Source organism: Kogia breviceps, chromosome 2, assembly GCF_026419965.1.
Source record: "Kogia breviceps isolate mKogBre1 chromosome 2, mKogBre1 haplotype 1, whole genome shotgun sequence".
Lineage (NCBI taxonomy): Eukaryota > Metazoa > Chordata > Mammalia > Artiodactyla > Physeteridae > Kogia > Kogia breviceps.
The window spans coordinates 180,094,820-180,117,999 of record NC_081311.1 but is presented as its reverse complement, the minus strand read 5'-3'; the positions used below and the strand labels follow the sequence as shown (position 1 = coordinate 180,117,999).

The 23,180-nt window shown below is 38.0% G+C and overlaps 1 protein-coding gene across 8 annotated transcripts in view; it reads left to right on the top strand.

The window, feature by feature from the left end:
• Positions 1–23,180, top strand: part of FN1 (fibronectin 1) — a 69,541-nt gene that overhangs the window by 20,658 nt on the left and 25,703 nt on the right. For 4 of the 8 annotated variants that reach the window (XM_059052779.2, XM_059052775.2, XM_059052777.2 and 1 more), the window contains exons 13-26: positions 1,104–1,225; positions 3,611–3,791; positions 3,987–4,163; positions 4,989–5,117; positions 5,227–5,316; positions 6,151–6,345; positions 7,094–7,366; positions 8,707–8,973; positions 14,876–14,970; positions 16,390–16,558; positions 17,022–17,108; positions 19,206–19,397; positions 20,643–20,915; positions 22,031–22,213. In XM_059052779.2, coding sequence (XP_058908762.1) covers positions 1,104–1,225; positions 3,611–3,791; positions 3,987–4,163; positions 4,989–5,117; positions 5,227–5,316; positions 6,151–6,345; positions 7,094–7,366; positions 8,707–8,973; positions 14,876–14,970; positions 16,390–16,558; positions 17,022–17,108; positions 19,206–19,397; positions 20,643–20,915; positions 22,031–22,213 — 2,433 coding nt within the window. The remainder of the gene's footprint in view (positions 1–1,103; positions 1,226–3,610; positions 3,792–3,986; positions 4,164–4,988; positions 5,118–5,226; positions 5,317–6,150; positions 6,346–7,093; positions 7,367–8,706; positions 8,974–14,875; positions 14,971–16,389; positions 16,559–17,021; positions 17,109–19,205; positions 19,398–20,642; positions 20,916–22,030; positions 22,214–23,180) is intronic. The other 4 variants (XM_059052782.2, XM_059052778.2, XM_059052780.2 and 1 more) reach the window with 1 other exon arrangement.

Genomic DNA, 23,180 nt, shown 5'->3' with positions numbered 1-23,180 from the left:
AAAAAAAAAAACAAAAGATACATACCACACTTTAAATTTTGTTGGTAATAGTTATACACATTAAGATGTGGAAATATTGAATTTAGTATATACTACAAAATGTCATTTTGTTGATAAATATTTTTGAAAAAATATGTTTGATCTCTTAATAATTTGACCAATCAATGGAATGATTTTAGAGTAAACTTCCTGAATAAAAATAAAACTAAAACTTTTTTCCAAACTGATAGGATGCTTAGACTGATGGGATGAGAAATAAAAACTGAGTCTTTAATTATTACCTTTGTCTGTTTGTCTAAGATTCTACCCCATTTAGAAATGTGTTTGTTTTACATCATGTCATATGGCCTTTGGAATGTTTTTTCCTTCTTGATGAAAGGCTCCACAAACTAGAATTTCCTCAAAGAAGTTTAGTATAATAAGTAAATGAAGTTTGTATTCTGTATTACATTATTTGTGTTAGGGTAGTTCCACAATTTTCTTACAATTCTTTGAAAATGGAAAAGAAAGCAAACTAAAAAACTAAAAAAAAAAACTAAAAAACTAAAAAAAAAAATTTTTTTTTAAATCATTTTATTTGCTTATAAATAAGTTCTATTTGCATTTCTCATGTGAAGGACAATAACTTATCTGCTAAAGAAGGATTTGTCTCAGAGAACAGACTTGTGGTTGCCAAGGGGAAGGGGCGTGGGGGAGGGAAGGATTGGGAGTTTGGGGTCAGCAGATGCAAACTATTATATATAGAATGCATAAACAACAAGGTCCTACTGTATAGCACAGGGAACTGTAGTCAATGTCCTGTGATAAACCATATTGGAAAAGAATATAAAAAAGAATGTATATATATGTATAACTGAATCACTTTGCTGTACAGCAGAAATTAACACAACATTGTAAATCAACTATATTTCAATTAAAAATAAGGATTTGTCTCATTGATTTCCAGTATCAATGTGTAAAAAATTAATCTCAGATAATTTTTATTGTGCTCCCATTTATGGAAAAGCAAAACTGTCTTTAATGATGACCATCCATGTGCACTAAATTTTAAGTTGAAGTGAGGGAATACTCAAGATCACCAAATCTCACATTTTCATTTTCAGGTTCAACTGGTCCTGTCCAAGTAATAATCACTGAGACCCCCAGTCAGCCCAACTCTCACCCCATCCAGTGGAATGCACCAGAACCATCTCACATTTCCAAGTACATTCTCAGATGGAAACCTGTGAGTATCCTACTCGGAAACCTTGGATATTGCGGCTCTTGAAATTAACAGATTCTGAAAATGTTTTCCAGCTTTTGAGCCAATAGATCTGATGAACTGTATCCACACTGTGTTTGTTTAGCGACCAAACAATATGTGGTCAATCTAATTGACATATTGATTTAGCTTTTTTTGGTATTTTAAACCAAATAATTCTTCATGTTAGAAAGATCTTCTTTGTGAAGACTTCAAAATGATAAGGCTTAAAATTACTCTTATCTAGTATGGAAAGAGAATCTAAAGTTTTTCTGTCTTGCAACTCCATCAAAGGGAAAAAAAAAATTACTGGCATAATTTTCCATGATTTGAAAAACAAAAAAGCTAAATTAATATTTTTCTTTTTCGGTTCACTTTTTAAATGATCATTTCTTTTCTTTTTCTTTTTTTTTGGCTTCACCACACATCTTGCGGGATCGTGGTTCCCTGACCAGGGACTGAACCCCGGACATGGCAGTGAAAGCGCCAAGTCCTAAACAATAGACCGCCAGGGAATTTCCAGGATCATTTCTTAAACCTTACTTTCTGTCCTATGAAGTTATTTTGATAGAAGGGAGAGAGATGATGAGAGGGAAGTACAGATGGGGGATAGTTAGTGTATTTAATGAGTGACCTTGTGATTTCCTAATAATCATCTAGAAATTGAAGAAATCACACTAAGGAGGATATTGGTCTATTAAATTGTAGTTTCTCTTACCCTCTCAAACCCACCCTGCTAGCTTTCCAAAATTCATGACTCATAATTTGAGAAACACTATTTTAAACACAGGAGAAAAATGCACACTTTTAATCACAGCTATTGGTTTCTAGGAACTGAAAACAAAACAAAACAAAACATTTGACCAACTCATGCAGTTGTATTAAATTCTTTTTGAAAAAGTCAAGCTGTTGAAATCATTCTTTTTCTTCTCTCACCCTCTTTTGTTAATGTCTGCAGTATATGGAGTAGCTGTTTGCAGAGCTGTGTGTCTAATGATGTTAATTGATGGAATCGATACATTTCCCCTCCAACACTTTATTGCCTCTCATTTTTGCATATTATCACCGGTTTTATTTACTTTAAACTTAACTCTGAAGTATTATGTGAGACCACAGTAATAAGGGATACACATAGGTATACAAAGTATATTAAGTTGGAAAGTCTTCAAAGAGTGGAGGTTATTAATTTCTTTGAAATTTTTAACAATGTCAGGATCTTCCTTAATGTTTGTCACCTGAGAGTTTATTGTTTAGTATTTTCTTCTGATAGCAAACCAACAAAGTTCACATTGCATAAAAGGCTTATTGTTAAAGCTGAGCTAATTATAATGACTAATTTAATTTTTTCACAACATTTAAATTTAAAGAGTACTAGGATCACTTTCATTTATTTCAAAAATATAAAAGGACACTTCAGTGTTTGAATGATTGAGGAACTGGTTGGATAATTTTTAAAAGTCACTGGGTATTAAAAATGTATTTTGACTTATATTAGTTTGGAACATGCACTTAAAAGGATCTCAACTTGTTTGAAGTAAGGATGTTTCTTTTCTACACATTTTAATGCAAAGAATTTTGTGCCATGATATATTAATGAAGTTGGACAGGATGTGAAAGTATAAACTGGAGACAAAGATTAAGTAAACTGAGATCACATTCTTCTGCAGATCGCATTCTTTTGCCCAAAGTTGGCTAGCCACTTTTGAGGGGTGGTTTATATCCAAGAATGAGTCATAAAACCAGAGCAGTTAAACCTTGTATGTGATTGTCCCAGGCACTGAGTCATGAAGGAATGTTATACATTTGACTGCTCTGCAAGAAACTTGGTTTGTAGCCCACCAAGTGAAAGATAGAATATATGTCCTTTACCCACTGCAGAGAGGAATATATCTCTGTTCATTATAGAAATTTAAAAGCTGGGAAAGGCAAAACTTGGGGTCTACATATTATGTTGCTGATATTAAATTGAATAATTAATCTGGCAAAAGGAAGGTGCCTAGGACCTCCCACTGTATAATCTTGGCCATGTCACATAATTCTGTTTCTTCACCTACAAAATCAGGGTGATAATACCAGTAACTTGGAGGACGGGAGAGATGAAGATTAAATGAGAGTATTTCAGGAAAGCAGCACAGAGCATGGCACGTAGTAAACTATCAGTAAATATTAGCTTTAATAATCATTATTATTAATGTTAACAAATTCTGCTACAGGTTTCTATTCTGATTCCCATTTCCAAGATTTTCCTCCAAAATGGAGCTGCATAGACCCCTCATTCTTCTTTGAAGGAATACTCCACATCGTCTCTGAGTGTTCATCTTTGTGAATACTTGTGTGATTTTATTTTATTTTTTTAACTTAAATTTTTAGAAAAATTCTCCAGACCGTTGGAAGGAAGCCACCATTCCGGGCCACTTAAACTCCTACACCATCAAAGGCCTGAGGCCAGGTGTGGTATACGAGGGCCAGCTCATCAGCGTCCAGCACTACGGCCAAAGAGAGATGACACGCTTTGACTTCACCACCATCAGCACAAGCCCAGTGGTGACCAGTACGTACCCCAGCTGCCAGCCCATCTATGCCCGCGTTTCTCAGAGCTGGGCTCCCCACAGGAAGTGCCTTCCATCTCGATTCATATTATTCCATGGATGGCACCCACATTTTTTTAAAACCTGATGATCTCCAGACGATGCTAGTAAATTTCCTCAATGGCTGAAGGCTCTCTCCCCTCTTTGTATGACTCTAGGCAACACCGTGACGGGAGAGACAACACCCTTTTCTCCCCTTGTGGCCACCTCCGAATCCGTGACTGAAATCACAGCCAGCAGCTTCGTGGTCTCCTGGGTCTCGGCTTCCGACACTGTGTCCGGATTCCGGGTGGAGTATGAACTGAGTGAAGAGGGAGATGAACCACAGTACCTGGGTGAGCTCAGCGTGTTGCTGACCAACTGCTGGGCAACCCTGCTTGGGGTGGGGCTGGGGGCATCCACGCAGGTGGCCTGGGGAGTTCGGAAGTAGTTGACAGCTCAGACTGCACAAAGGGCCCTCCAGTGTGAGTCTGGAAAACAACGGATCCTCTTTAGAACCGAGCTGGGTTCTTCCTGAGCCATGCTCACTTTCCCGGTCCCTGATGGGAGCTGTGTTATGCGTTAGCCTGGGCATAGGTCCACAAAACAAAAGTGTTTTCTTCCTGGAAGTAATTGCCAGCATGAGGACTGCAGTGGAGAAAACGTTAGCTTTGGGAGAGGAACAGGACCCTCATTCATGCTTTTCAGATTCTCATGTTTGGGGGACTTTTAAAAACTTTATCATGGAGAAATAAATATACATACTGAAAAGTACACAGAACATAAACATAGAGCTCAGTGAATTTTTGTAAAGTGAGCACACTGTGTGACTACGACCCAGATCAAGAAAAAGAACATCCTTCCTACCCCACTCTCCATCATCCCCCACCTATAACCACTATGCGGACTTCTAACTACAGAGGACTGACTATGTTTCCAAATGTGGGGGTGGATTAAAATGATATATCCTTAGAGAAAATATTTGGGAAAAGGGGGAAAGAAAGAAAAGTTATCTCATAGTGCATTGATAATGATTGACTATCCATGGCACATTTCCTTCTAGTTTTCCCTCACCCCTGTCCCCATGAATACGTAGTTTTAAAAATATCCTTCTCATAGGTTATGGAGTCATTAGAGGGATCGGTACACTCTGATAGTAACCTTTCCCTTTTATTTCAAAGATCTTCCCAGCACAGCCACTTCCGTGAACATCCCTGACCTGCTTCCTGGCCGAAAATACATTGTGAATGTCTATCAGATATCCGAAGAAGGAGAACAGAGTTTGATCCTGTCCACCTCACAGACGACAGGTACACGTGTACTGTGTAGTGTGAAAAGACTTTTTTTTTCCTATCCTATGAAACAGACCTATAGCAATATTTCCTGACTGTTTTTCTCATTTATTCCTTTCTTTGTTAGCACCTGATGCCCCCCCTGACCCTACCGTGGACCAGGTTGATGACACCTCGATTGTTGTTCGCTGGAGCAGACCCCAGGCGCCCATCACAGGTCAGCTTAGCTGCCTCTTCTTGGCTCCCATGTTAATCTTGATGCCATAAAAGGTGAGGGAGAGGATTCTGATCTATGAGCAGGCAAATCACTTAAATCTCCTATTAATTATTGGACCAGGGTGGAGATGTGTGTGTGTGTGTGTGTGTGTGTGTGTGTGTGTGTGTGTGAGAGACAGAGAGAGAGAGAGAGAGAGAGAGAGAGAGATTGTCTTACAGCCTTACCTTCTTATGGATCATTTCCTCTTAAATCTGTTTTATTGACCTACTTCACACACAAAACACACCCACACACAATCACACACATAAACCTCTAAAGCCAGCTCATGGACTTACCACACCAGGCATTCCTGTGGTAGAAGAGGGGTAATTTTTCTGAAAACCTCACTCTAAAACTTATTCTTAAAGAGGCAGCCAAGCTGCCTTCTTAGCTCATTAGGTGACTCAACTGTCTCTGAAGTTCCTAAAAGACACAGACGTGCTAGACAACTCCGGGCTCCGAGTGGTTCCTTAATTGCTTCCTTCATCCAGGGCTTGAAGAAAAGAAATTGGTTTAACATGAATATTTTCACCCTCTAGCTTCTCTAAGAGAGATTTATTAAGGATCTCGGGTCTTCAAGGATGATATTTAATATTAAAAAGTTTTGCATGACTGTTCTTATTTTATCTTAGGACTGAATAGTCCTTATAAGAAGTAGCACCATTGAACGAGTCAAAAAGAATCACTCATTCTGAACTAATCCAGCAAGATGCTAAGGGCTGTTAGGAAAGGGGGCCTTTTGAAACCTCTGTTTCATCAAACAGTGTATCGTACTTTTTTCTCCTGAATCCGCAGGCTACAGAATCGTCTATTCCCCGTCAGTAGAGGGTAGTAGCACAGAACTCAACCTTCCTGAAACTGCCAGCTCCGTCACTCTCAGTGACTTGCAGCCCGGGGTTCAGTATAACATCACTATCTATGCTGTGGAAGAAAATCAAGAGAGTACTCCTGTCTTCATCCAACAAGAAACCACTGGTGTCCCACGTTCAGGTAACCTGAAGACGCTTCCTGTAGTATCTTATTTCTTAAGGCTGAAGAAGGTAACATCTTTAACCTCCCTTTTGCTGGAGGAACAAAACCAGCCTTGGCTTGTGTTCATTCCATGAGCCTGCTGGGGACGACCGGACGTGTAAGATGAAAGAATTGCATCTGTGGGAGGGTTGCTTTGTCTCTGTCAACAGTTCCTATATGCAAGTTGTCTTATGGATTAGTATATCCTTAAACTTATGAAATTTAGCTGAAATGTCTTCACTATGAGATAACTTATCAGAACTGGCTATTGGCCTTCCTGATTGAAACCTGACAGCATACAGTCTTCATATTTTTCCCCAGAAACTTAAGGGACACCTCATCTGTTGCTCTTAAGTATTACAAAATGATTTAGTAAAATTAAAACCACCACATTTTTTTTCAGTTGTTGCAAGAGTTTGCTTTGGGTTTGTTTTTTTTTTTTTTCGTATGTTTATCTTAAACCCCTCAATAAGATACTTCATATGTTGGAAACTCATCTGATTACCAACATATTTTACACAAAAGCTTTAAATGTCACATGTAAGCAGTGTGACTGAACTACAAAAATATAACCCAAAAGAGCATATTCTCTGATTAAGAGAGAAAACTTAGCTCTGGAATGAGAGGCTCTATGAATTGCCTTATACCTTAAAAACCCAGGAAACTGGCTTTTTAAAAACAATCCTCAGCAGGAATTGAAAATAACCGGTTGGCTCTTGTCTGTTAGATGAAGTTCCCCCTCCCAGGGACCTGCAGTTTGTGGAGGTAACGGACGTGAAGATCACCATCATGTGGACACCCCCCGAGAGCGCGGTGACCGGTTACCGAGTGGACGTGATCCCCGTCAACCTGCCCGGGGAACATGGGCAGAGGCTGCCCATCAGCAGGAACACATTTGCAGAAGTCACTGGGCTGTCCCCTGGGGTCACCTATCACTTCAAGGTCTTCGCCGTGAACCACGGGAGGGAGAGCAAGCCTCTGACCGCACAACAGATGACCAGTACGTTTGGGGTCCTTTACCTCCACCCCAGACCCTCCACCCTCACTTCCAGCCTCTGCTGGGTGGGCAGCATATGCCGTCACTTGTAGGTTCACAGTTAGAAATAGGAAAATACTCGGGATAGGGAATGTATACTGGACATAAAGCACATTTAAGCTTGAAAACAAACTTAGACAAGCTCCGTAGAGGCTAAATGGTAACCCATTTCCCAAATACACGTACCAGGGAAATGGCACTGAGAGAGGAGAACTTAACCTAATTTTCCTTGCTAATGGAGACATGGAGTGAAAATTTGAGTACATTTTTTTTTGAGTACATTTTTGTATGACTGAATATACCTAGATCAAACTTTAAATGTAGTATCTTTATCCTTTTATAGTAGAATTATTTGCAAATAGTAATTGCTAAAACATTTAGTGCATAGTAGGCACCGGGTCATATGCTCAGTTCTTTACAAGCCTCATCCTCATATCTAATCCTTGTTTTGAGTTAATGAGGAAGGTCTTATTATTATCCCTAGGGGATACACGAAGAAACTGAAGCTTGTAAAAAATTCTGCATCTTGTAAAGTCACAAAGCTGGGAAATGATTGAGTTGGAACCACACAGACCTATATGTCTTTTTGACTCCAAAGCCCATGTTTTCAGTGATTATACTTGACTACCTCTTAAACATTTCCTCCCTCTGAAATGTGTTTTAAATTATTGTAGGGAGGCTGCCAGTTACACACTCAAGAAGAAAACTCACAATTTCTATGGTTCTTTCTGATAGTGCAGACTCACCAGGGTCTTGCTATAAATATAAATCTGAGGTTCTGAGTATGTGTTATAATTATTTTCTAATCTGAATCATGTGAAAATAACTTTTATTATGCCAGCAAAGGACTAGTCATTGAATAAATGCAGAGGATATCACTTTTGTTCCATGTGGAGCTTTCCTCTTGCCCTCATTTTCGTGGGCTTATTTCTCTTTTCTTAACCTGTTTGGCTCAGAGCAGAGCAAATTGTGGCTTCACAAGTATTTTTTGTTTGTTTTTAAATACCATCTCTGTAATGTTAGTATAATTTCTGAGGATGATAGGAAAGTCATGCTGGAAAATTAGCCTTCCCACAGGATCAAAGTCAAGCAAAAACAGTGAGCAATTTCTCGTGACTGACACAGAGTTTTGCAGAGTGCTCTGTAGCACTCAATCTCTTCATGGCTAAATATTTCCGAGGTTTTGATCTTAGTTTCAACCTGGAGAAGAAAGAACTTGGAAAATTCAGTCAAGCTTTAGGATTTCAGTATGATAATTTTGAGGTGCAAATATTTCTCAACGTGTTTCATCTTTTTTTTTCTAGAATTGGATGCTCCCACCAACCTCCAGTTTATCAATGAAACTGACACCACCGTCATAGTGACCTGGACTCCACCTCGTGCCCGGATAGCCGGGTACCGACTGACCGTGGGCCTGACCCGTGGAGGGCAGCCCAAGCAGTACAACGTGGGTCCCTCGGCCACGCAGTATCCACTGAGGAACCTGCAGCCTGGCTCTGAGTACTCTGCAACCCTCGTGGCCGTGAAAGGCGGCCAGCAGAGCCCCAGAGTCACTGGAATCTTCACCACTCGTAAGTCAAAGGTTAAATGTCTTTTCTTAGTGATATCATAGGTTCTTATCTGTATTTACATTCTCTCTCCTTCATCCATTTTTTTAAAAAGTTAACTTAGGTAATTCGCTGGCTGTCCAGTGGTTAGGACTCTGCACTTTCACTGCCCAGGGCCCAGGTTCAATCCCTGGGGATCCCGAAAGCCCCACGACACAGCCAAAAAAAAAAAAAAAAGTTAAGAAACTTTGTACAAGATTAAATAATTTTTTTAATTAAAAAAAAAGATTTAGGGCCTCCCCGGGGGCGCAGTGGTTGAGAGTCCGCCTGCCGATGCGGAGCCTGTGCTCCTCAATGGGAGAGGCCACAACAGTGGGAGGCCCGCGTACAGCAAAAAAAAAAAAAAAAAAAAAAAGATTTAAAGCAGTACTACTCAAAGTGTGACCCATGAACCCATTGCTGGTCTGCGAACTGTTTGTTTCATGGACTAAGGAGCTTATGCCAGAATGTAGATGATGGAGCACACCGTTTAGTTCAGTTGATACTTTTTTGAAACAAGGTTTTCTTAATGAAGGAAGCAGTGCATTACCTGACATATGTTGCCAAGATCCTTATTTTCTCTGGGACCAGCACTTTGAGTAACATTGTTTAAAACACCCAGTTATTTGAAAATTGAAGGCTACCGTATTAAATGAATTTACCAAATACTAGTTAAGGCAAGAAAAAAAATCAGCACCTATGTCTACATCTCATATGATAGCAGTAAATGTGGCACAAAAACGTCTACCAGTTGAATAGAAACCAACAGGACAAGAAGCTAAGGAAATGATTTCTTTACAAGTGTTGACTGCAGCAGATTAAAGTACCTTCTGCAGAACAGAATAGCTTTTTTTTTTTTTTTTTTTTTAATTACTCTTGAAATTCCACAGAAGGAAAAATACTGACAGTAATGTTTGGTCCTGTCTGTCTTTTGCTCAACACTTTACAGGAAGTGGCCTTAAATCTCTTACATATCTACATCACAATAGAGGACTGTATTCATAAACTGATTTCTATCAAATGCAACTCATTTACATTACAAAGAAATATGACACCCATCATTTCTAGATAAGCATTGATATTTATTTTTAACTCACTTTGAATTCCAGAAGGACCTAACTTAATACTTTTTCAGCATATATTGCAACTATGAACTAGCTTGCAATTTCCTAAAAGCTTTCCACAAATCTTACTCTTTGACTACTTTGAAAAGTAGCCATTAAAAAGCATTCAAAAAGTGAATATAAGTTTAGTTTTTACATTACTATGGAATTTATTTCACAAAGAAAATTCTCTATAAAATTATCCCTGTAAGAATTCATAATTTACTAAAAATTTATTTCCATTTAAATTTCGTGTATGAAGTTTAGCTAGTAAAGGTTTTTTCTTAAGTAACTGCTAATCATAGGCAGTTTTTATCTGTTTTTATCTCTAAGTTAACCTTTAAATTTTGCTTTTTTATGTTACATGTTACTAAGATACTCTAAAATCTATTAACATGAAATCAGTATCTTTGTATCTCTTATAAATGTCTGCTTCTCACAGATGACCTTCTTTTCATTAGAATGGAAATTTCAGTAGATTTAGTCTTTTACTGACCATGTATACTTCTGTATATTATCTAGTTTACTTTTTAATGAGACATATTTTACGTAGTTTCTTTTGTTGGATAGAGTGCCTATAAAAGAAAGAGGATTTTATTTATTTATTTATCATTTTATTGAACTATAGTTGAATTACAATGTTGTGTTAATTTCTGCTGTACAGCAAAGTGATTCAGTCATACATATATATATTCTTTTCCATTATGGTTTATCACAGGATATTGACTATAGTTCCCTGAGCTATACAGTAGGAACTTGTTGTTTATCCATCCTATATAAGCTAGTTTGCCTCTGCTAATCCCAGACTCCCAATTCTTTCCTCCCTTACCTCCCCTTCCCCTTGGCAACCACAGGTTTATTCTCTATATTTGTGAGTCTGTATTTGTTTCATAGATATGTTCATTTGTGTCATATTTTAGATTCCACATATAAGTGATATCATGTAGTATTTGCTTTCTCTTTCTGACTTACTTCACTTAGTATGATAATCTTTAGGTCCATCCATGCTGCTGCAAATGGCATTATTTCATTCTTTTTTTATGGCTGAGTAGTATTCCATTGTGTATATATACCACATCTTCTTTATCCATTGATCTGTCTATTGACATTTAGGTTGTTTCCATGTCTTGGCTGTTGTAAATAGTGTTGCTATGGACATAGGGGTTCATGTATCTTTTCGAGTTATAGTTTTGTCTGGGTATATGCCCAGGAGTGGGATTGCTGGATCATATAGCAACTCTATTTTTAGTTCTTTGAGGAACCTCCATACTGTTCTCCATAGTGACTGAACCAATTTACATTCCCACCAACAGTGTAAGAGGGTTCCCTTTTCTTCACACCCTCTCCAGCATTTATCATTTGTAGACTTTTAAATCATGGTCATTCTGACTGATGTGAGGTGGTACCTCATTGTAGGTTTGATTTGCATCTCTCTAAGAAAAAGCATTTTTAATGCTACTAAAAATAATTAAATGGAGTGGGTGGGGCAATATTGACTATTTTAAGTACTTTTGGAGACTTTGATATATTGGACATGTTATTTTATTGTCTGCACAATACACTTATTGAAAGATATAATTTTATTTGAGTTATAACTGATAGAACTACTTTTATTAGATAAAGGTCAATGTCGTGCCTTGCACACAGTATACTTAAAAAAATTTTTTTTTTCCATTATGGTTTATCACAGGATAGTGAATATAGTTCCATGTGTTATACATTAGGACCTTGTTGTTTATCCATTCTAAATGTCATAGTTTGCATCTACCCACCCCAAACTCCCAGTCCATCCCTCTCCCTCTCTCAAAAAATATTTGTTGAATAGATGATTGAGAAAATAGCTCAACCAAGCTTAGATTTAAATAAACCTCTATAAGCAGTGAGTTCTACGACTTCATTTGAACTTCAAGTACTCTCTGAGGCTGTAAACCTCAGCAGGGCTTGCATATTTTTGAAATTGCTTTAAGTTTCTGTAGCTTTTTACTGTTAAGAAGCTGAATTCTGGGAATAACCTTTCTGGGTTTTATAACTTGTGTTAAATTGTTAAGAGCACATGGCAGGGGGTGGAGGAGCTGTTTCTGGGGAAAATCAGCTTACTCTTTATAAATAGGGCAAATTTTATTTTTTTAACATCCAGGCTGTCCTTCACCTAGCAAGACCTGCCAGAATCCATAGCTCATATTTACAGTCACATTCTTTGTTTGCCATCAGTTTGTGGGTTTGTGGTTTGGAGAGTTTCCTGTAATGGTCTTCCCAGGCAGAGAGCATTGTCTTAAACTTGAGAAAGTTCTAGCTGGCTGGCTCAAGCAATAGAAAACACCCAACCTTAAAGCTTCCAAGACAGTTGAGGAGAATGTTTTTGTGAAAAAAATTGTGGCTTTCACAGATGTTCAGTGAAAGAAGCTGACTGTTCTCTGAATTGTTTCTGTGGGCATTAACATGGTCACCCAGGGCTGGCCATGGCATTTGGGCAAAGTCAGTGGCCATCAAGTGGTGTATGATTTCAGAGACTCTGGAGAGGCATCACAGGTCACCCATCCTAATTCCACTGAGAATACCATCAAAACAATAACGTACTCATGAAACATCTCTCCAAACCAGTAGAATTTCAGTGCACCCAGTAAAGCAGCCATTACAAAGTATGCCCACATGTATTTTATTTTTTCAGACAGTGGTATTTTAAAAATACTTTTTAAAAAATTGCACATGAAAATCCAGATTGGAAAACACTGGAAGAAGTGCAGCGCTGGGCCTGAATTTTCCCATGACTGGAGCTGAGTAGTAACGGAGTACTACCTAAAGACTTAAAAAAAAAAAAGTTTTATTTATTTATATATTTTTATTGGGGTATAGTTGTTTTACAATGTTGTGTTAGTTTCTACTTTACAGCGAAGTGCAGTAGGGTTCTCTGTGCTGTACAGCAGGTTCTCATTAGTTACCTATTTTATACATATTAGCATGTACATGTCAATCCCAATCTCCCAATTCATCACACCCCCTTCTTTGCCCCCTTGGCGTCCACATGTTTGTTCTCTGTGTCTCAATTTCTGCCTTGCAAACCGGGTCATCTGTACCATTTTTCTAGATTCCGCATATATGTGTTAATATACGATATTTGTTTTTCTCTTTCTCAGAGTAGGCTTAAAGACTCTTAATGTTCATTTGTCTAAGTCTGGAACATAAGTCTTTGTCTCACCAGCCATTCATAATTTAGTATAAATGCGTTTACTAGTGTTTTGTCCCCAGTGGGCACAAAAATTTGGTTGAGACGTAAAGAGGAAGGAATTATGAAGGCACTAAACATGTGACCAAGGCCATCCACACGCTTGAAAGCCCTGAATTTGACTCACCAGACACAAATGTCTTGCCTTCTGAGACCTCACCTTTCCCATAGCAGCCAGTTACCGAAATGCTTATTACAAGATTTAGTTGTTCTGCCAATTATATTTTAGAGATTCTAAATTTATGAAAAGATTTGTAAGATTGTTGAAAATGTCTATTTCAGCTTTATGTACACATACTCTTTTTTCTTCCTCTTTTTCTTGTTTTATTTTAATTTAAACATTTTTTAAAATTAATTTATTAATTTATTTATTTTTGGCTGCGTTGGGTCTTCATTGCTGCATGTGGGCTATCTCTAGTCACAACGAGCAGGGACTACTCTTCATTGTGGTGTGTGGGCTTCTTATTGTGGTGGCTTCTCTTGTTGCAGAGCACAGACTCTAGGCGCGCGAGCTCAGTAGTTGTGGCACACGGGCTTAGTTGCTCCGTAGCATGTGGCATCTTCCCAGACCAGGGCTCCAACCCGTGTGCCCTGCACTGGCAGGCGGATTCTTAACTACTGCACCACCAGGGAAGTCCCTCTTGTTTTTTTTAAAGTATTATTTTCGCTAAGAAATAGCAGTGATGTCAGGATGCTAGGAGATTTGAAATAAACTTTTATTATAATTCCTAATTCCAGTGGCAGAATACTAAATTTCTGCAGTGTGATTATTCTGAGTGAATAATCATATATTTAAGGAAAGTATCTTTAGAATTTATAAGTGCAGCCATGGCAGATTTCATTAACCTTTCACTGGCATCTCTTTCTGCAACCAAAAATAATTGGCCACCATTATGGAGTGATTCAGCATATAGCCATTTTTAGATAATCATCTATAATTTAACCATTGTTCTCAAAATAATGGTTGAGAAGCAGAGTGATAATCAGTTTGTGGTGACCAGTTTTACATTTTATATGGGATTCTGTACTGATGATATAGGGAAAGTTATTGTCATCAAACTCAAATCCCAAACATGATGAAAAGACACAAATTTCAGAATCCAAGCAGTTGAAAGGGTCCTCTGTGGTCATCCAGCTACTTGTTATTTAAATGTGATTCCCAGACTGACAACACTGGCATAACAGAAATGTAAACTACCTAGCCCCATGTGGACCTACAGAATCAGAACCTGCATTTTAGCCAGGTCTCAGATGATTCGTGTGGCACATGAAAGGTTGAGAGGCATTGACCTACTCCAGATTTTCACATATGTCACATTCTGGATCCATTAGCTGACTAAAACTGAGGTTCTCGATAAAAATATTTGTTATCGGGACTTCCCTGGTGGTCCAGTGGTTAAGACTCCACACTTCCATTGCAGGGGTTGCGGGTTCGATCCCTGGTTGGGGAATTAAGATCCCACATGCCGCAAGGTGCGGCCAAAAGATTAAAAAAAAAAATTGTTATCTGCATTCTCTGTTGTTCTAAGCCTTGAACACATGCTTTGATTCCATTTCACAGTGCAGCCTCTGGGCTCCATCCCACCTTACAACGCAGAAGTGACTGAAACCACCATTGTGATTACATGGACACCTGCTCCAAGGATTGGTTTTAAGGTAAATTGCAGATGTTCCTAATCCCTTGTAATACAGCCCTGGGTTGCCCTCATGTTTCTGGATGTAGTTGAAACAGGATGCTCAGGAGTCAGGAGACTTGGGTTTCGTCCTGTCTGTGTTCATACCTCTCTGACCACTTTGTCAGGGCATCACAATACTTCTGCCTCCCTGAATTGCTGGAAAGATGGACTGAGGCAGTGAAAGTGCTTTGCAAAGAGGAAAACATTAGTATGGAACTGTTAGTTGTTATCTTGTTTTCTCTATTCTTTCTCCCAGGGAGTTAGATTTAAAGATATACAGGGAAACAGCTCTTGTTGTGTTGTTCTAAATAGGTATCAACAAGTTCACAAAAACCAATTTAAGGAGAGCAATGAAACTCAGAGTCAGTCAAAAATCACGTTTTTATCCAATCAGTTTCATCTCAACTTGTTCAAAGCCCCTTAGGTGAATCTCTTAATAGACATTAAGATTAAGGTCTTCCCTATAGATATCTGGATACATGTTCTTTAAAGTAATAGTATTAGGGAAGTGATGAATACAAATGAACGTGTTTAAAAGAATTCCTTTTTTTGGCATTTAGAGTGTGGAGAGAGAAATATTTATTATAATTGGAAATCAAGACTGATTCCCCATGATTGTTTGTTTAAAAAAATATACCAAAGATCATTTCTTTTTCGAAATACGCAAATGGCGTATTGATGATTCTGCTACTTAAATATAAAGAAACCCTTTCTGAAGATTGTCAGTATACCTTTCAAATTTCCCTTATAGTGTCATTTAGACTTTCAGGAGCCTTATCAAGTACTAAGCATGTCTGTAGAGCTGAACACTGATGACATGATATCACCTAGGCTTTTCAAATAAAATCTAAAAGGATTGAAAATTAAGGGCACATTAGTCTTAATTCTTCTTTTGTAACATATCAGCCTGCAGTTGAAGCTGTCCTTCTTTAAAAGGAGTGTTTTTGAAGTACAAAGTGTTACAGGGACTGGTACATTTAAGTTGAATGCTGATAACTCATTAAAGAGAGAACTAGAGGATTTCTTCCAGCAAAAAGAAAATAAGAAATGAACGAGCATGTGGCCCAAAGCCCTTGTGTACTTCTGGTTTGTACCAGGAGATTATTTATCAAGCAAAACAGTATATAATGATGTTTCTCTGGAACCTTCCATTACAAGCTACCTTAACTTAGTTTTGGAAGATACTTCCCCTAAGTGGCACCCTCCCCACCCAGTTCCAGGGAATTTCCAGCTACATTATTTAATAGAGCTAAAGTAAGGTGCCAACTCATTCCCAACTAAAAGCAGAATGCAGTTCCTGAGGAGTCCACATTATGCAAAGCATAACCACAATCTCTCAGCAGTAACCCAGCTCTGGAAATATTTGTCCTTGGTGTTTATTTTGCTTTCTTTTTCCTAGCTGGGTGTACGACCAAGCCAGGGAGGGGAAGCACCACGAGAAGTGACCTCAGACTCAGGAAGCATCGTTGTGTCTGGCCTGACCCCAGGCATGGAATACATTTACACCATCTCAGTCCTGAAAGATGGACAAGAGAGAGATACACCAATTGTGAAGAAAGTGGTGACACGTAAGAGGAGTTTTTTGCCTCTTTTCTTTTCTTTTCGTTTTTTAAATTGTTCCACTTTTTTAAAGTAGCTGATAGCAATATCACTTTTTACTTATGATAATGACACAAGGGAAAGATTTCATCCCTACTTATATTATTAGCTATTTCTAAGTTTGGAATAGCAAGTTCAATTCATGTCATATAATCTATGGCATCGGAAGTGTTCTTTCCATGTCAAAAATGTTTATGAACTGGCAAGACAGAAAAAAATTTCAGTAGTGTTGCAAAATCAAAAATTGTAAAAAAAAAAAAAATTCTCTCAGAGAATTGCTGTCCAGCATGGACATAAATAAATAACTTCTTTATTTTTACTGATTGTGGAAGGAAGAAAGGAAGGGAGGGAGGAAAAGAGAGAGAGGTATTCCACAGCTCAAGTGCTTTGTGCTAGCTTTAACTTATAATTAAAATTTTTTTTTCTGCATAGCACTGGCTCCACCAAAGAACTTGCACCTGGAAACAAACCCCGACACTGGCGTGCTTACTGTCTCCTGGGAGAGGAGTACCACCCCAGGTAAGCCTGGGATGTATCATAGGGCAAGTATATGCAATGCCTTCCCAAGACAAAGTTTAGAAACTGTGTTCCCTTCAGAGAGAGGGTCAAAATTATAAGCACCTAGCTCTCCATAAAAAAATACAGGCGCATGTCATGGAGTGACATATAGGGTGTTTTACTGCATGTTTATTTAAATTACAGGAAAGAGAGCAAGGCAGACCCTTATTGAGCTATAGGAGGGAATCATGAGAGCTGAGGAAAAGCATTCTGAGCAGTCCTTTTTGCTCAGTGGCATTCCAAACTGCCAAACAAATGGCTGAAGTTATACTTCCTAATTTTCCATTTGTGGGTTATCATAGATTCTAAGTATATTACTCAGTAAACTTAGATTATTTCACAAATATTTTATCATGAGTTGCACAACAAAAATCTCAGGGTAGAAATGACCTCCATTTTACAGAATGAAAAAACTGAGACTCAGAAAAAAATCAACTTACCCATAGTCACAAATTTTAAATGTTACAGAACTGGGATTGCAACTCAAGTGCTCAGACTCATTCTTACACCAGACTTCACGAATTTGGATTTTTAATTGTTAGTTTGTTTTACTTATACTCAAGAATGAGAAATTTGGCTAACTGGCATTCCATGACTGTTTTTCAAGCTTTACATAAAGCTTCTGTCTACCCTCGTTCACACATATTAAAAATTATTTACAGAATCCTAAAATGTGTAAAGATACCTATGGCAATATTCAAGTATCATGATGTACCAGCGCAATGGCAAGCGAAATTTCAGACATTCCCAATCTTTGCCAAGTGCATGTGAAAGTCTCTTTCAATGAGAAATGTAAACTAAAATATTTAATATTGGGTATATTGGGGGAATCAATATTGAGATATCAGGATACTCATTATTGAGAAAATTCTAAATGAAACAAAATTCAAAATTAAACAAAAACAGAAACGCCAACTAATGTTTATGGTATCTATAACTCCTGTACTTTTTCATTAATGGCTATATTTAGTTTATTATTTCACTCTTTTCTGTTTTGTACTCTAATCTTTTAAACAGTTCTTCCCTTTGCTTGGGCACACAGCTAAAGCAATTATTTATAAATCAGATCAATATGTGCAGTCACATGCAATAAAGCTAGCTTAAAATATCCTTTTTAATTCCCCTCTGAAGTAAAGTGACTTTAGTGAAGTTTTCATTGTCTGTGGAAACTTCATTTAAGCCAAAACTACACTATTTCCAGCTGAATTACTCTAAATTTGAAACTTTTAGGTTGGCAAGTTTCATGCCTGTCAGAAGCTAGATCATTAATATTTAGTCTTAATGGATGGCTTAGCCTGTCCATCTGAATGGACTAGCCAGTGTAATGACCCAAACATTGATTTCCCATCCACTTGGATTTCCTTGTATATACCACTTTAGTGGTCACCCTATTCCTAATTATAAAATGTGCCATCATTTTCTCTCCCTTTAGTAAGCTTAACTTAAATATACTTCCTCGCTTTACATTTAGTCTTTCCCCATGGATCTCAGTTCATCACTATTTTAATTTGAATGTCTCTCTCCTCCCCTAAACCCTCTCACTGACCCACTTCCATGATTCCTGAAGTCTTCAGCAGTGAATATACTTCTTCTAGAACAAGTAGAGCCACTTTTGCTTTTTACTTTTTCTCCTTTCCTATTCCCTTCCTGTAAATCCCATAGGTTTAGACCTTGTAAATTAGGAGAGCCCACTTTGGGGAATGTGCTTAAGGGTGAGAGCCATTCCATCCTAGCAGGTAAAATAGAATGGTCTTCAGCTGTCCTGCAAATGATCCATTAAGAAAAACAGGGTAGAGTGGTAGAAGGACCATGGAATTTAGAGACAGAAAAGCTTTTGGTAATCATTTCCCCTCTCCAAGAGTTTCTTAAACTGAGGATATTAATACCTCCCTCAACGGCTTGTTGTAAGCCCTGAATGACAATAGGTAGAGTCTTCAATACATAAATGCTGAGTCCTCTCTCCATTCCCCTTCGACGGTACATCATTGGAGTTGAGTTTAATAGGCTCTGGGTCACAAATGTTCTGGGCAGTAACTTCCTCCTTTCTGTTTTCTCCAGACATTACTGGCTATAGAATTACCACCACCCCTACAGATGGCCAGCAGGGATATTCTTTGGAAGAAGTGGTCCATGCTGATCAGAGTTCTTGCACTTTTGAAAACCTGAGTCCTGGCCTGGAGTACAATGTCAGTGTTTACACTGTCAAAGATGACAAGGAAAGTGTCCCTATCTCTGATATCATCATGCCAGGTAATGGAAAAATAAGCTATTATCCTCAGAGTGGCAGTTCCAGTAAGAGTGGGGATTAAGATGTTAATCTTAATGGTTGAGTGTGTCAAATATGTTTGGGATTTAATTCTGACCTCCGAACCATACTCTCTAGAACCATGAAGTCAAAGCAACTATTTGGACAAATGCTTGCTGTTAACACTGCTTAACTGTCTGTGCTTCACTGGGATGCTCTTTGTCTCGATGGGTATGCAATGGAGTGGCAACCATGGCATTAACTCTGTACTGTCCGCTCACGTGGAACTATCACTAAAATGATGTCATGTGTCTGTACTCAGTACTGACAGGCAAAAAGTAATATGGTAAATGCATCCCATCCGTACATTTGTGCCTGATCTTACAGGCTCCATATGTGAGCACTGAAATAGCTCTTGGTTGACACATTCATTTCTTCATCGTGCCATTTCAAATTCTTTTTTTTTTAATTGAAAAAAAAAAAATAGAAAGGCCATACCTTTAGGGTGTTCTTTCTTGTGGATTGAATGACAACATTGAAAAGACCTATCTAGGGATAGGTTTGTTGTTTGTCCAGAATTGAATCGTGACAGATGAAAGCGTTGGACAGATTGTGTTCTTTGCATTATTTGGTGGAATGCTTTTACTAATGCTACTTAAATAATTTTGATTATGAAATGAATAAAATATTAACAGTAGCCTTGGACTCAGGCCTATCTGTCTTTTCCCTGAATGTGCTTTGGAGTGGCACATTTTATACCATACATTCATAATGCATTAGCATCATGACTGTGATGTTGTCACGAGTTTTTCTATTGGGAAAATAAAGAAAAACTCATCAATCAATTTTTTTTAACCCTCTTCATGAAAGTTTTATTTTCCGACTAAAATAGTTTTGGATTTTTTTTTAAACTTTGCTGATACTTACTACAGGTATTATGTCTAGGTTCTAAGAATGGTTTCAACATCCTAAACAGGACTATAATTTTTAGAGCCTGAGAGATTTAAATTTTACTGTTTGGGGGATTTTCAAAAAACAAACAAAAATCCCTAAAGTAATATTGTAGCCTGTTTTGTTCTCCCAGGGAAACTATTCATGGTGCTTAAAAAGTCTTTTCAGATAATTTGGAGCAGATTGCATATTACCATCATTGCTTTAACACTATCAGTTTTACCACTAGTAACCTGATGTACACTGCTTTATTTTTGCCTCTGTTTTCCTTTGCCCTCCTTTGCTTTGTAACTCAATAGAGGTGCCCCAACTCACTGACCTAAGCTTTGTTGATATAACCGATTCAAGCATCGGCCTGAGGTGGACCCCGCTAAACTCTTCCACCATTATTGGGTACCGCATCACAGTAGTTGCGGCAGGAGAAGGTATCCCTATTTTTGAAGATTTTGTGGACTCCTCAGTAGGATACTACACAGTTACAGGGCTGGAGCCTGGCATTGACTATGACATCAGCGTTATCACTCTCATTAATGGCGGAGAGAGTGCCCCTACTACACTGACACAACAAACCGGTGAATTTTGAAAACTTCTGTTTTTGAGACATGGATGGTGTTGCATGCTGCCCCCAGTCACTCTGGTTAAATGTGGATGTTTCAAGGGAAAAGCCAGCAATTTGCCAAAGAGTAAGAGAGGGTGGGTCGACTGGTAAGGAGTGGAATGCATATGCCAAACTGATTGGATGAAGATATATGCAATATTAAGTACATTTTCATTTAAACCGTGAAGATGTGTAAAACCAGAAATAGATATCTGATCTCTCAAATACAAAATGGAAAAAGTTAATTGAATTTGCCGACCTAGAATTATTTTTTTTAAATCTGACATTAATACCAAATTGTATCATGAGCACCAGTTAATAAGAAGAAATGTACTTCCAAAATGTAACAGTAGACCCTTCTTTCTATCATTTGATAAACCCTACCATGTTCCTTCTTTGTGACTGTCTAAAAAACGATTGAAATTTAGGGTAGAGTGGAAGGAGGTTTTTTTTTTTTGCGGTAGGAGCAAAAGAGACTTTGGAACATTCTAGATTTCATTGCCATGGTGAGGTAAAGAAACTCCTCTTTAACCACAGTCTGGGGACCAGCATGCAACATTATAAAGGTTCTCTGCCCTGCATGGTAAGAAACATGCTGAGAACCAATTTGCATGAACCCCTTTCACTTGTAAGTAGAATTCACTGAATGGAATTGTAGCTATGGCAGTAGCTGTAGTCCCTCCTGTCAGGGGGAAAGTGAAGACCCTCTTGTGTTTTTGTCTGTGTGCATGTGTATCTTTGGAAAGTATTGCTATGTTTCTCTTTGCTGTGTAGCAACCTAAGCCTCTTCAGCCTAGGATCAAATAATCATCAGTGGTATTAATCATGTACATGGATTTTATGTATTTGAAAGTGAATTAAACTGACCCTTTAAAATATACTGATGGCAGAAAGGTTAAAGGGGCCTAACAGTACTGGGTGTAGTGTTTCATTTTTAACAGTAGTTCACTATATTTTAGATTAGACTATTTGCATGATGATGACTCGTTTCCTTTATGCATGAAATACTGGTTTTACCTTTCCAGCTATTCTTGTTAGCTTTAATTTTTAAGTGACATTAACTTAGTCTTCCTTCTTATTTGAAACCAGCTGTCCCTCCTCCCACTGACCTGCGATTTACCAATGTTGGTCCTGACACGATGCGTGTCACCTGGGCCCCACCTCCATCCATTGAACTGACCAACTTACTGGTGCGCTACTCGCCCGTGAAAAATGAGGAAGATGTTGCAGAATTGTCAGTTTCCCCTTCAGACAATGCAGTGGTCTTAACAAGTAAGCGGTCAAGTATATTTGTTCAATAAATACTAAGCTAGCACATAAGGAAGAGATTCTGTGTCCTCAGGTAGGAGCAAGAAAGATTAAGACAGTTACAACAGAACTACAGGCTAGACTCCAGATCTAACGTGCAGCTCTATAAATTTTGAAAGATGTCATGTTTGTTGTTATTTTACTATATCTTTGATATCTACAACTTTTTAAAAATCAGAGTGGAAAAACACGAACAGTGAAGTTCAAAGACTTCAAACAAGTTCTGCTTCCAAATAAGTACATAAAAATAAATGTGGGCCCAGAGAAATTATATGACTAAATCTTACTGTTTAACGAGAGAAAAAAATGAGGATTGAAACTAGTGTCATGGTATCTGTCTTATTCTCATTTAAGTGTCAGCAGGTAATCTATTTGGCATTTGAAAACTTAGAAACAGTGACTGGTCACTCAGGGTACGTCAGGATTCTAATTTGAAGAAAGAGCCAGAAGTGTAATTTGTACTTCAGAAAGAATCTGTTAGTAGGATTTCTCTGAAGGCTGAGGACTTAGAAAATAACTGAAACTAAAATACACAACAACAATTTATGGAAATTGTTTCTAGTTTCTACCCTTTGAAATTGATATATTTTATTAAAGAAAATAAAAGGAGGCTGCAGCATGGTGCTGTTTCACATAAATGTTGCATCTCATTATTTTCACTGTAATAGTAAAATACACATATAAGAACAAAAAGCAAAAGCTTCTACATAAGGGAAAAACAGCTCACATTTAGGTACATTACCAAATGATGGTCTGAAAACATCCTCTATCTTTCAAACATATTTTAGAGAGTGAAATACAAAGAAAGGCAGCTCAGCACGACCACAGTCTTTGGTTTCCAGTTCTGTGGCTGAGGGCGAGAAATCCTCATGTCTGCCTATCAGTGGGGCTATGATTCTGTTCTGGAGCATGCTGGAATCAGTAGCTACAG